This window comes from Quercus robur, chromosome 7 (assembly GCF_932294415.1).
Source record: "Quercus robur chromosome 7, dhQueRobu3.1, whole genome shotgun sequence".
Lineage (NCBI taxonomy): Eukaryota > Viridiplantae > Streptophyta > Magnoliopsida > Fagales > Fagaceae > Quercus > Quercus robur.
Genome location: NC_065540.1, coordinates 18,169,766 through 18,184,488, shown reverse-complemented (window position 1 = coordinate 18,184,488; position 14,723 = coordinate 18,169,766). Strand labels below are relative to the sequence as shown.

At 44.0% G+C, this 14,723-nt stretch overlaps 1 protein-coding gene across 1 annotated transcript; it reads left to right on the top strand.

Annotated features, from left to right (window-relative positions):
- Positions 1-383: 383 nt before the first annotated feature.
- LOC126692604 (cytochrome P450 714A1-like) lies at positions 384-4,022 on the top strand. Its single transcript, XM_050388269.1, has 5 exons — positions 384-1,627; positions 2,227-2,453; positions 2,568-2,818; positions 2,940-3,327; positions 3,429-4,022. The coding sequence occupies exons 1-5, from the start codon at positions 1,339-1,341 to the stop codon at positions 3,867-3,869; spliced, it is 1,596 nt and encodes a 531-aa protein (XP_050244226.1). The 5' UTR covers positions 384-1,338; the 3' UTR covers positions 3,870-4,022.
- The last annotated feature ends 10,701 nt before the right edge of the window (positions 4,023-14,723 follow it).

The following is a 14,723-nucleotide window of genomic DNA, read 5'->3' as shown; positions in this document are numbered from 1 at the left end:
TTTTCCGGAATTCATTTGAAGTGAATATAGGAACGGAAATTCATTTCCGTGGTCAAAGCCTTTTTTTTTCAGTCAACGGATTTTAATTTCCGGAAAATAGAATTTTCCGGACCAACCAAACACACCTATTCTCCGGAAAATCATTTCCGGAATGCGTTTGAAGTCGATTCAAACGCAGCCTAAATGAACAGAATACGACCGAATAAAAACAAGGCGGACCGAAGAGGACTGAAGAGGATCAAATAGGACCGAAGAAGAAGGAATGGACCAAATAGGACCGAAGTGAAAAATATAGACCGAACGACATAACCACTTCAATTAAAAGAATGAACAGCTTCTTGCGCGCACACACAAACTGACAAACACACTCTCTCTCTGCACTCTGCAGTTAGCTCTTCCTCGCCATTTTGCCCGTTTACTATTTATCATGTGAGCTTCAAATCTTAATTTATTTCTTTTAACTTTTTGTTGCAAACTTCAAAATTTTGTTTCTCAAATTCTGGAGAGATTGTTCAGAATTGTCAGTGCACTGGGATGTAGCATTCAAAAGTTGAAATATTTATGGGGTCTCTGTAATTTATGGGGTACCTGAGCCTGAAGAAGAAACTAGCATCCTTGAGCAGAAGAGATAAAGATCGAGAGAGTAGCAACTAGCAAAGGTGAGTTGAGAAATCTCCCTCCCTAATTTCTAACTTCTTCTTTTCCACCATTTTCCTCTCCAACACCTTCTTCTTCATATGGAGAAACAGAGTGATTGGAAATTTCAATTAGGTCCGTATTCTGTACCTTATTTTGAGCTAACAAAGCTTTTTTAAGTATGTAAAATGGACTAAGAGTTACCATCTGATGAGTGCCACCTCAAGGAAGAATCCAACAATCAACAACAACCAAATCATTCTATCGGACAAACTAGTTAGGTTCGGTCACGTGTCTTGTTTTATGCCATTATTTTCTACCGGACAATAAGTACAGAATAAAAAAGTAGTGTCCTTTACAGCACTAACATATATTATTCTGTTCTCTTGGATTTATCTATATCAGTGAGTGCCTTTTCTTTATACATACACTGGATTTCATGGATATGCCTAGATTCTTTATTTAGCATTGTGCTTTGTTTCTGTCATTGTGCTTTGTTTCCTATAACACACGAGTTTAACGAGGAGTGCAGAAGTTGCTGTTTGATAGACAAATGGCCTAACCTTAATTACAATGTTGTAGAAGGTTTTACCTTCCCAGTTACTCAATCCTAGGAGGTGATTGGTAGGAAGCCTTATCTTGATTCTATATTTATGAGATTTCTAACCCACCAGAGAGGGAAAGTAGACCAAAGAGAGAGAGATGGAAGAAGGATTGATAGCAGAGATATGGTGCTCTCTTGTATTCATAGGAGTATGTAGTGTGTTTATAAGAGTATGTCATGTGGTGTGGCTGAAGCCCAGAAGGATTCGGTCAATAATTTGGAGGCAAGGCATTAGGGGGCCACCACCTTCCTTTCTCTATGGGAACATTTCAGAGATGCAGAAGATCCAATCCTCCATGATCAACAATCCTTCTGATGGCCAATCTGTCTCTGAAAACTGGACTCACTCCATCTTTCCTTATTTCCAAATATGGAGACAAAAGTATGGTATGCATCCTCATTACATCATTTTGGTTTTCAACAAATATATAAATTCATAGTTTACATTTTTGAATATGTTGTTGGAAATTTTTCTTATTATCCTAGTAAGAGTAGTAGCAAATTTTCTTGATTATATCTTGGATCTTGATTTATAAATGCTATTTGAAGATAGTGATTTGAATGCCCATATACACTATTTGAAGATAGTGTTTTGCTTTGTATATGTGAGAACAAGTATTAAAGACTGTTTAAACTTATAGCAAACTACAAAACTTAATGGTTAGAAATAGAGCTAGTGTAGAGGGTGATGGTTTATAGAAGTACATACACAACCTTTGGATTTGATGACCACACAAATGAATAAAAACTAGTAACATTACTGATCTCTTTATAATTGAATTATGTTAGGGAATTTGGGTTGACATATTTTTTTTCGGATTAATGTGATGACTGCCTAAATTCCCACATGTTCATTTCCATGCGGGCTGAGGTTGGACTTTGCTCATGATACTTATAAACATATAAGCACAAAAACATTTAATGAGCTGGGTATTTGGAGAAAGTTATAAAAATTAATTGGAGGCAAACGTGGTTGAGGAATGCAGGTCCAGTATATATGTACTCAACAGGGAGCAAGCAGCATCTGTATGTGAGCCGGCCTGACTTACTAAGGGAATTGAGCCTGCACAAGTCCTTGGATTTGGGTAAACCTTCATATCTGTCTGAGACATTTCAGCCTTTGCTAGGTGATGGCATCATTAAGGCTAACGGAAACAACTGGGTCTACCAGAGGAAACTCATTGCTCCTGAATTCTTCATCAACAAGGTCAAGGTAATTACTAGACATAACCCCACAAGTAAAACAATTTATGCCGTTTGTGAACTTATTCCTTTTCTTTCTTTCTGGATTTTTTATATTAATGAAATGTGAGAAGTGTATTTGCAGAATATGGTGGGACTGATGGAGCAATCTACCATAGCAATGATGAAGACATGGGAGAATCGTATAATAGAGAGTGAGGGAGGGGTTGCAGACATGATTATTGATGAGGATTTGAAGAGCCTCTCGGCAGATATAATATCAAAATCCTGTTTTGGCAGCTCTTACTCACAAGGCAATCTGATTTTTGCGAAGATTGCCTCCTTGCAAGATGCCTTGTCCAAACCAAGTGCACTTTTTGGACAATTCAACTTTAGGTTTAGTCATCCTATAACTTTAACATAAATAAAACATCTTTTTCCCAAAAAAAAATTTAGGCTTCATCAAGAGAAGTTTATGACAAGGAAATTATTGTTTTTATTTGTGTATGTTATCCAGATTTCTTCCGACGAAGAGCAACAGAGAGATATGGAGGTTAAAGAAAGAGGTGGACACACTGATACTCAAGGTAGTCAAGGATCGTCAACAAGAAAGCCAAAAAGGCACAGTGCCTGAAAAGGACCTTTTACAAATGATGCTTGAAAGTGCTGTTACTAGTGATGACAAGTTCCCAAGGTTGAAAACAGACCGCTTCTTTGTTGACATATGTAAAAATATCTACTTTGCAGGCCATGAGACTACTGCTCTTTCAGCCTCCTGGATCTTGATGCTACTTGCATTACACCCTGAATGGCAGGAACGTGTTCGCGCTGAGATTCTTGAGGTCTGTGGAGATCATTTATATAATCTCTTTCAACACATGGATGCATTTCGCAAGTTGAAAATGGTATTTGAATTTTCATTGTGCATTGTTAATTTGTTGCTTCCCTTTGTCTGTAAGTAATACAGCTTTAATGCATACATTCATAATCGCAAATATCCATGCAGTTGATGATGGTGATCCAAGAGAGCATTCGTCTTTATGGACCTGCTGTTATAACGGCAAGGGAAGCTTTTTCAGATATCAAGTTGGGGGGGTTTGTAGTGCCAAAAGGCGTCCACATATGGAGTTTGATTCCTGCAATGCACCGTGACCCTGAAAATTGGGGTCTAGACGCATTGGAATTTAAGCCAGAGAGGTTCGCACATGGGATATCTAAAGCATGCAAGTATCCCCAAGCATACATACCATTTGGCTATGGGAGTCGATTATGCCCTGGCCAGAACTTTGCAATGCTTCAACTCAAGGTAGTACTCTCTCTCATATTATCCAACTTTTCCTTTGCCCTCTCTCCCGAATACCGTCACTCCCCTGTTTATAAAATGTTACTGACGCCACAACATGGAGTAAGACTACTCATAACGAAGTTGCAGGGAAACCTGGGTTAAGGGTCATAACCTTCACATGTCTGCACAATAAGGCAACTACATATAATTGTGTTTTTGTTGTGCATACTGCAGTTGTATATATACTTTTTATTATGCTACAAAATGTATTAGCATTGTCATCTCCTGGGTTAAGGTTCTTGACTCTTGAAAACATCGTATGTTTATTCAAATGCTTTATATGATGTATGTATGTACATGTATATAAGGCCTTTTTTGAGTTCTTTTCTAGAATAGAAGAGGGTTTTTTTTTTTTTTTTTTTTTTTTTTTTTTTTTTTTTTAAATAAAAAATAAATCAAAAAGACTTCCTTAAAATTATAAGCACTTGAGCTTTGAGAATTATTCAAACTGGTCAAGTTTCCATTCCATTTGTATTCCAAGAAGTTTTGTGAGCTTGGCACTTCAATTTCAGTCCTCAAGAGGTTTTCTATTTTTTATTTCATTTGGACTATCATTTGAAGTTTAACTAATCAAGTATACTTCAGTGGCCTGGTAAGTATTTTCTTTACAGAGATAATTCAAATTGTAAGACACCATTTGCTTTTCTTGCCTAACTTTGCTCTTTCTTCGAAAATTTTCCATATAACCAAAGAATTTTTTTTTTTGAGGCCGGTCTCTTGTCAATGGTAAAGCATCCTTGCAGCCGTGGGTTTGAGTTAACAAAAATAGTTTCTTGGCTTGATAATAAATAGCAATCATCATGAAGCCAACAGATTGGTTAAAATTCGATTCTATCGTATTAAAAAGAGAAAATTGCAGCCGAGCTTTCCAATAAAAATAACAGGAACTGGGATAGGGCCGATGTTTTGGTAATGTTAGGCCCAACATTGGGTTGGTCCAACTCTAAGATTGTTTCCCACGGGGTTAACTCAGCAATGGTCCAGCCAGCGAGCCTACCAAAATTGAGTTTGGAACAAATGAATAGGAGTGAGGAGAAGATGAAATAATCATATGAAGGATAAGTCTTTAAACTGAGAACAACATCTGATCGGTGATCCTTCCTGGAAAGAAAAGAAGTGCAACACTCTATAATTAAAAGCATGGACTATTGATGGTTATTACTTATTATAATGATGTACTGTCATAGGATGACAATGAAGATAATGTCATAAGATTAATGGATTCACATTATAACTCCAATGATTTGTCAAGGGAGGGAACGTAAGATGCCAGCAAGATCTTTGTTTGTGGAAAGATTTTACGTAAGATGCCAGCAAGATCTTTGTTTGTGTAAAGATTTTTTTTTTTTTTTTTTTCCTTCAAAAATACAAAAATTCTTTCTCATCTAATTTAATATAATCTACAATCAATACTCTATAAAATGAAAGTCACTTTTAAAGTTCACTTTAACCACCGCACATTCTTGATGCGATGGTTACTCCACAAGTATAAGTGTTTGTGGATGTGGGGGGCAAGGGCCGGAGCTTTAGTCTCCAAGAGGGAGTTTCACACATATAAACTTAAATTAGGTTAAAGTAGAATTTCTATCTTGTATTAAAAAAAAAAAAATCACTTTATATATATATATAGCTAACATTTTCTCACATTATTATTATAATATGTACTTTTTAATTTGGCTTTTAGAATTACAAATAATGCTAAACTTAGTTTAAACTAATCAAAAGTCATTGATTTTTTTTAATGAATTTGGTTTGATCTTCTCTAAACAGATTCTAATTACATTATTTCCTCAAAAAAAAAAAAAAAAAAAATTCTAATTACGTTAGGCAAGTATTTTTCCCCCACGATATATCTAATTTAACCTTTAAATACTTATTAATTTAACATGTATTAAATATAATTATTTGGTGTGAACTTTTCCATCTATTACACGGGGTTTTGATATATCTTAAGTAGAGAGATTTGATCCCAAATGCTTCCATAAAAAAAATATACTAAGAAATGTCATTAGACTTATAGGTCATTGGCCATGTATTGAACAAGTTAAGGGTGTGTATGGGTCAGTTTGAGAGGTTTTTTTTTTTAACCTAACCCACCATGGTGGGTTAAAAAAAATCCAACCCAACCCATATGGATTGGTTTGGGTTGGATTGAAACCATGGCTGATGGACACTTTTTTTTTTTTAATTACTATTATATATATATATAGCTAAAACTTAGATGTAAGGGCGGTTTTTGGGGCCCAGGCCCAGCAGGCAAGCGATTTTGGCCCAAAAGACCCTCAACAATGAATTTATAGAGAGTAGATCACAGAACTAGGTCTTGACAGAGTAAACGTAGTTATAAGCAAGCCATGCAACCATTTGAGCGTGGGGATATTCCACCAAGCTTCCTGGGATAACAGTTCGTGGGGCTGTATCTTATGCTTTGTTTACAGAACTCCTTTCTCTTTCTCTCTTTTTTCTCCTTTTTTCTCTCCCCCCTGGCCATGAGAATTTTCTTCTCTTATATAGTATCCTTTGAACGATAATGACCCTACACTTGTTAATCATCTGGGCCTCTACTTGAGTGCCTGTCCCATAGGACATCCTCCTTCTTTTCTGTGAGTTGCACTGGCCAAGATAATTCTGTTCTCCTGTCCTTTCCACATTAATGCGGCTGGAAAAGTAGCTTCCTTGCATTTAATGCGGCAGTTGTGGTTGCCCCCTGAACGTCCTGCATTTTCCCTTGATTTTGGATGACCTTTCACCATATAAAGGGTGTGAATCGGACTCCCATTTGGTGCGTCCGAGGAGGTACTCCTCCTCGGACGCCCCTTAAGCAAGCCCGGCCCAACATGGTTGGGCTGGGGGGTCCCCTGCCCGTGTCTTCGTTTCCTATTATGGTTGGGCTTAATACGAGTACCATGGCCCAACGTTGACTGGCAAATTTTACCCCCACAATAGCCCCTCAAAATTCCGGTTTTTTCTTCTTGGTCGGAGGAAAGTAATTGCAGCTTTTTGGGGTTTTACACTCTTTCAATCCAACGGTTGGAGACCGGATCAACAGTGGACAACGTTTCATTTGCTCTAGACGGGAGTATGTCTGTCCAACTCCCTCTGAGTATATAAGGTTTTGAAGGCGTTCATTCCTCACTTTTGACGAACACTCCAGTATCCAGAACGTTTCAGAGCCTTTTCCTTCAGCCCGTTCTTACCTTCGCCGCCACTCTCTTGAAGACTCCGTCGAGTTTCTTACCCGTAAGTGCGCGCTTTTTCTTCGTTATTCTTCATTAGACAAACTGCCTTCACGTTGTCTAGGATTAGAGGGGATGGGTAGGCTTGAAAAAATGGTAGACTCTCCGGCCGGTATGGCGGGCTTCAGGGCGAAGTATCGTATTCCACCGGAGGTAGGTTTAGAGTATTGCCATCAGGAGGACATTTTGTTCAAGAGGAGAACAGGGGAAGTCGCAATTCCAATGATAGCCTTCGTGGAAGAAGGAATGACGATTCCAATGGGGAGAATAACTAGGGACTACCTACGTGGTCATAGATTGGCCCCCCACCAATGCACCGCAAACCTGTTCCGGATCCTGGGGTGTGCCGACGCCTTAAACGACCAGATGAACCTCGGCCTTTCATGGCACGACGTGGTTCATCTTTATGAATGCCATAAGCTCGGCAACTCATACGACCTAAAGTCCAGGACTGACGAAGTGAGGTTGATATCCTGCCTTCCCAAGTCCAGCAAAGGCTTAAAGGACGACCATTTGATCGTCTCCGGACCATGGCATGACGGCCTTCACTGTCCGACTAGGGCGGGAACGCTAGGTGGGGTGTCATAGAACTAGATTCCGTAGGGAGGACCTTAGTTTTGAGCTCCCCTCCCCCCTTTTTTCTTTTTATTTTAAACTTGTTGGTTTGGTTGCATGCCTCCTCGGACTAACGTAAACCCTTTAACGGCCTTTGCAGACGAGGAGCGAACATCCCCTCGGTTGAGTTTGGTCAACGTCCCAGCTCTAAATTACCTCCTGAGGTCTGAGATTTTCGTAAGCGAGGATGGGCAACTACAGTCGGCTCCTTTGATTTTGGACTACATTCCCCTCACTCGATCCTTGGTAGACGCTGGCCAAGCTATAAGGGCTGGCAGTCCAAGATTGGCACGCATTGACGTATCCATACCAGGGTTCCTCGCTGCAACAGACTTACCTCCTATTCAGCTGCCTCCCCAACGTGCCTTTCCCCCAGTGGTTATCCCGGAGGAGGAGGCTGGTTCTTCGCATTCATCCTTAAAGGAACAAATAGACCAGTTCCAATTTACCGAGGACAGAGAGGTATCGGCCAGAGTAGTAGAGCTCTCGAACTCCGACGCCGATTTAGACCGTGCCTCAGCGGCTCCTGATACTGGTTTAGTCATCGCACAAGCTGATATCAGCGAAGAGACTGAAGAAGAAGGAATGAATTTGCAGCCAAGGACTGGCCTCAGGGGCCTTCTATCTAACAGGAGCAAGGGGCAGTCCTCCAAGGACGTCTCGAAGGGACAAACTGCCCCTAAGGCTCCTGCTCCTCCTCTCCCTCTCTCGTCGGATGCGGTGCTACAGCTTATGCCTAACTTAAGGCGAAAAAGGCCTGTAGAAGAAACGGAGGAGGGAGAGATTGGCCGTGAAAAGGCCGGGCCTAAAAAGAAGGGCAAGGAGACGAAAGAGCCCCGAGAGAAGAGGACTAGGTCCACTAATAGCCGAGACGAGGCGGTCATTCGTAGGGAACAACGAACATGGTCGCCTCGGATCGAATTAGACGGCGCCCCAATCCCCTGGGATGTGACCCTATGGGAATCCTAACGAGGGCAGGCATCATTCTTGGCCAAGGCCCTGCAGCAGCCTCTTTTCCTGCCTCGTGATATGGAGGGCCTCAGAAAGACTCGTCAGCCAGACCTTTACATGTCATTGAAGAGGGATATGGCCATGGTAAGTGGGATTTTCTATCTCGTCTCTATATTTTGTACCCTCTTATCGTCATGTTTTAATAGGGTTTTTATTTCCTTCCGGGCGCAGGTCACTCAACAAATTTTTGTTGCTGAGGAATGGGCCAAGAAGGCTCGTGAGGATTTGCATAGGGAGGCTCAGTTCCGCTCTGTCGCCGAGAAGGCCGCTGGCGATCTCAAACTAGATTTTGATCGCCAGAATAATGAAATAAAGGAGGTGAAGAAGGCTTATGCGAGTGCAGAAGCCGGCCTTAAGAATGCCGAAAAGCAAGCTGACGATCTGCGCATACAGCTCCGCCAATCTGAGGAGAAACTTACAACGGAGCAGCAGGCGGTTTCAAAGCTCAAGGCTGAGCTTGCAAGGACCAAGGAGGAGGCCCGCTTGGCCAGGGAAGCTGCCGAGAAGGCTGTCGCGGCTTCTTATGAACGTGGAGTCTATGATACTGAGGTTAGGCTGGCCGAGGAAGTTGCCACCGTCTGTAGAGAATACATCACCATGTCCTGGGGCGTAGCCCTGGATCGGGCAGTCGTCCCAGCAGATTCTGATCTCAGGAAGGCTGAAAACATCTTTTTCCCGGAGGACATACACGAGGTTCCTGACAAGGTTGCCTCCATCGAGCCTCTTCCAACAGACTCCTCTATTCCCAAGGCTGAGGGCACGGAGCAGGCCGCGCAGGGCAAGTCACCCGAGGACAGCCTTCGTATCAGCGAGATCCTTGCACAGGCCAAGGAGATTGCCCCAGAGAACCAAGCAGTAGATGATCAGCCCGCTCCGACTCAGGGTTCTTAGGAAAGTAGTATATGAGTTTATTTGTTTTACTTTTCGTGTTTTGTTCTGTTTTGCGTTGTTTATGTTTGTGAACAGAACCGCTTTTGAGCTTGAATGATAAAGATTTTTTCCTTTCAGATATCATTGTTTTATTCTCTTTTGTTTTCATCATGAATGGATATCAGTTCTGTCATTTACTGCTGAAATTTAAGTATAAATGAATGAATACGTGAAAATAACGATAGTTCATAATTAGACAAAAACGGCTGCGAAGTTAATTTCCCCCAAGTCTGTGGCCGAGAAGCCATGCAGGACTTGGGTTCTGTTTAACACTTATTGAGAATCGTGGCGTGGTTAATTTCCCCCAAGTCTGTGGTCCGAGGATCCATGCAGGACTTGGGTTCTGTTTAACACTTATTGAGAATCGTATCACAGTTAATTTCCCCCAAGTCTGTGGTCCGAGGAGCCATGCAGGACTTGGGTTCTGTTTAACACTTATTGAGAATCGTGGCGTGGTTAATTTCCCCCAAGTCTGTGGTCCGAGGAGCCATGCAGGACTTGGGTTCTGTTTAACACTTATTGAGAATCGTGGCACGGTTAATTTCCCCCAAGTCTGTGGTCTGAGGATCCATGCAGGACTTGGGTTCTGTTTAACACTTATTGAAAATTGTATCACGGTTAATTTCCCCCAAGTCTGTGGTCCGAGGAGCCATGCAGGACTTGGCTTCTGTTTAACACTTATTGAGAATCGTATCACGGTTAATTTCCCCCAAGTCTGAGGTCCGAGGAGCCATGCAGGACTTGGGTTCTGTTTAACACTTATTGAGAATCGTGGCATGGTTAATTTCCCCCAAGTCTGTGGTCCGAGGATCCATGCAGGACTTGGGTTCTATTTAACACTTATTGAGAATCGTATAACGGTTAATTTCCCCCAAGTCTGTGGTCCGAGGAGCCATGCAGGACTTGGGTTCTGTTTAACACTTATTGAGAATCGTGGCATGGTTAATTTCCCCCAAGTCTGTGGTCCGAGGATCCATGCAGGACTTGGGTTCTGTTTAACACTTATTGAGAATCGTATCACAGTTAATTTCCCCCAAGTCTGTGGTCCGAGGAGCCATGCAGGACTTGGATTCTGTTTAACACTTATTGAGAATCGTGGCATGGTTAATTTCCCCCAAGTCTGTGGTCCGAGGATCCATGCAGGACTTGGGTTCTATTTAACACTTATTGAGAATCGTATCATGGTTAATTTCCCCCAAGTCTGTGGTCCGAGGAGCCATGCAGGACTTGGGTTCTGTTTAACACTTATTGAGAATCGTGGCATGGTTAATTTCCCCCAAGTCTGTGGTCCGAGGAGCCATGCAGGACTTGGGTTCTGTTTAACACTTATCCCAAATAGCTATATAGTAACACGATAGCAAGCGTGGTGTCTTTCATTAATAACAGTACCTTTTCAGGTTATTTACATTCCACGGACGTGGCACTACATGTTCGTCCAAGTCTTCCAAAAAATACGCCCCAATGCCGGCTACGGATGTGATACGGTATGGGCCCTCCCAGTTTGGTCCAAGCTTTCCCCATGTAGGGTTCCTCACGGTGCCCAGGACTTTCCTCAGCACTAGATCCCCGGGCGTCAAGGGCCTTGACTTCACCTTGGCGTCGTAGCCCTGTTTGAGTTTTTGCTGATAATAAGCTAGGTGCACCATCGCACTTTCCCTTCTCTCTTCGAGGAGGTCCAGGCTTTTCTCCAGAAGGCCGTTGTTAGCAATGGGGTTGAATGCAGTAGTCCTCTGGGTGGGAAAGTTTATCTCTAGTGGGATGACGGCCTCGACTCCGTAGGTCAATGAAAAGGGGGTTTCTCCCGTGGACCTGCGAGGCGTGGTGCGGTACGTCCACAAGACGTGGGCTAGCTCTCCAACCCACCTCCCTTTCGCGTCGTCCAACCTCTTCTTCAGTCCATTCACTATGGTTTTGTTGATGGCTTCTGCCTGTCTGTTACCCTGCGGGTAGGCTGGTGTGGAGTATCGGTTGACAATCCCCAGTTCATTGCAATATTCTCTAAAAGCCTTGCTGTCAAATTGGAGGCTGTTGTCCGAGATCAGGGTGTGCGGGGTCCCGAACCTAGTAATAATATTTTTCCAGATAAATTTCTTGACATTGACGTCCCTGATGTTTGCCAGCGCCTCAGCTTCGACCCATTTCGTGAAGTAATCGGTGCCGACGAGAAGAAACTTCTTGTTCCCGGCAGCTTTGGGGAACGGCCCTAGTATGTCTAGGCCCCATTGTGCGAATGGCCAAGGGCTGGACAACGGGTTAAGTACTCCACCCGGCTGATGTATGTTCAGGGTGAACCTTTGGCATTGGTCACACTTCTTCACATATTCCAAAGCCTCTTTATGCATGCTTGGCCACCAGTAACCCAGCGTCATGGCCCTGTAGGAGAGGAACCGGCCCCCCGTATGGCTTCCACAAATCCCTTCATGTAACTCCTCCAGGATGAGTTCCGTAGCCCCTGGGTGCACACACAGCAAGTATGGCCCTGAGAACGAGTGTCTGTAGAGTTTGGAGTCCTCAGACAGCCAGAATCAAGAAGCTCTCCTCCTAATTTTGTCAGCCTCAACTTTATCGTCCGGTAAGGAGTCGTGCTTTAAGAACAGCACCAGAGGGACAATCCAGCTAGGTCCTGCCCCGATGTTGTGTACCCGAATACCATTGGGCTCCTCTTTCGTTGGGCGGCAGAGGTCTTCAACTAAAATAACCCACAGAAGGGGCTGAGCCGAGGAGGTGGCTAGTGTTGCAAGAGAATCAGCATGGGTGTTCCCACTTCTGGGTATATGCATTAAACGGAAGTCGTCGAAATGGGTCTGTAGGTGTTTAGTCCGGGTAAGGTACCCTCGCATTCTTTCATCCTTCACCTCTAATTCCCCATTTACTTGTCCCACTATGAGTCTCGAATCCGAGAATATGTTCGCGCATTTCCCACCCAATTTCCGGATCATAGACATCCCCTCCAACAGTGCCTCATACTCGGCTTCGTTATTCGTTGCCGAGAATCCGAGCCTCAACGACTTTTCTACGGTTATCCCTTCGGGAGAGACTAGAACGAGTCCCACCCTGGAGCCCCTTTGGTTTGCTGCACCATCGATGTATGCTTTCCACCTATTGTGCTCTTGGTGAGACACCGTGCCAACTAGTTTCCCATCGGCACTTGGTGATCCCGACACTTCCACCCCCTCTAGGGTGGGCTCTGCAAATTCAGCTACCAGATCGGCGAGGACCTGACCCTTTATGGCGGTACGAGGCATGTATCTAATGTTGAAGGCGCTCAGAATTGTTCCCCACTTAGCTATTCTTCCTGTGTAGTCGGCGCTAAGGAGGACTGATTTCAGTGGAAGTTGGGTTAGCACAACTACTGTATGGGCCTGAAAATAGTGGGGGAGCTTCCGCGTGGCTTGTACGACGGCCAATATTGCCTTTTCGAGGGGAAGGTACCGGGTCTCTGCCTCCTGCAGCGATTTGCTTACGTAATACACGGGCCGCTGCGTGCCGTTGTCCTCTCGAATTAGCACTAGGCTCACCGCATGGGGGGCGACTGCGATGTATGCGTACAACACTTCGTCGGCGTCTGGACTGGACATGATTGGTGGTCGGGTGAGGTATTCCTTGAGCTGTTGGAAGGCTAAAGCACACTCTTCAGTCCACTCGAAACCCTTCCACTTGTGCAATAGGAGGAAAAAAGGCCTGCATCTGTCTGCTGAGCGGGAGATGAAATTGTTTAAAGCAGCTATCATGCCGGTAAACTTCTGGACCTCTTTGGGATTCCGAGGAGGCTGCATGTTATGAATGGCTCTTATTTGGTCAGGGTTAACCTCGATTCCTCGGTGGGTTACCATATAGCCCAAGAATTTTCCTGATCCCACCCCAAATGAACATTTGGATGCGTTCAGTCGCAGCTTGTACCTTCTCAGGATTTGAAACACTTCACCGAGGTTTCTGATGTGGCCGGCCACCAATTTGCTCTTTACTACCATGTCGTCTATATACACTTCAACGGTTTCGCCCATCTGCTATTTAAACATCCTAGTCATCATCCTCTGATAGGCTGACCCAACATTTTTCAGGCCAAAGGGCATCACCTTATAATGATAGTTGCCAACTGGGGTGACGAAAACAGTTTTTTCTTGGTCTTCGGCAGCCAGGGATATCTGATGGTAGCCCTGGAAAGCGTCTAAAAAACTCATTCGGGGATGTCCGACAGTCGCATCTACCAGTCGGTCTATTCGCGGCATTGGGAAAGGATCCTTCAGGCAAGCCTTGTTTAAGTCCGTGAAGTCCACGCAGACCCGCCATTTCCCGCTCTTCTTCTTTACCACGACCGTGTTTGCCAACCATTCGGGGTAGAATACTTCTTTGATAGCCCCAGCTCTCTTCAATTTTACGACCTCTTCTCTCACAGCGTCTGCATGTTCCTTTGACGGGCGCCGATGAGGTTGCTTCTTCGGTGTTATAGCTGGATTAACATTAAGGTGATGGCGTATGAGGTCTGAGTCAACCCCTGGGGCTTCGTAAGGATCCCAGGCGAATACGTCCTCATTCCGTCGAAGAAAATTAATTAACACTGACTTCTCCTGTGCTGGTAATTCCGAGCCGATCTGAAAAAAACCTCTCAGGGTCTGATCCGACGAGCATTTTTTCCAGCTCCTCACAGCTCACCTCCATGGCCGATCCTCCACTACCCGCAGTTGGGACCGAGGTCATTGATTGCTATAAGCTGTTCCCGATTGAAGTGGAAGGTTCGCCGCTTGATCGTCGTGAAATTGCCGACACCATGCATTGTCTGGCCATTCCTTGGTTCCCTACTATCTCTTTGATTCGACCTTCTGACGGATACTTCACTTTTTGGTGCAAGGTTGACGACACAGCCCCTAGTGCATGAAGCCATGGCCGGGCCACAATAGCTGTGTAGGGGGAGTACGCATCTACGACGATGAAGTCCACTTCCACTACGTCTGAGTAAGTTTGCACAGGCAGCCTAATCATGCCTTTCGGGATGACGATTTTTCCTTTAAAGCTAAGCAGGGGTGAATCGTATGGCGACAGGTCTTCCTGCTTCAAGTTCAGCCCCTTATACAAATCTGGGTACATTACCTCCACGGTGCTACCTTGATCAACCAACACCCTTTTCACGTCATAACCTCCTATTCTGAGCGTCACGACTAGGGCA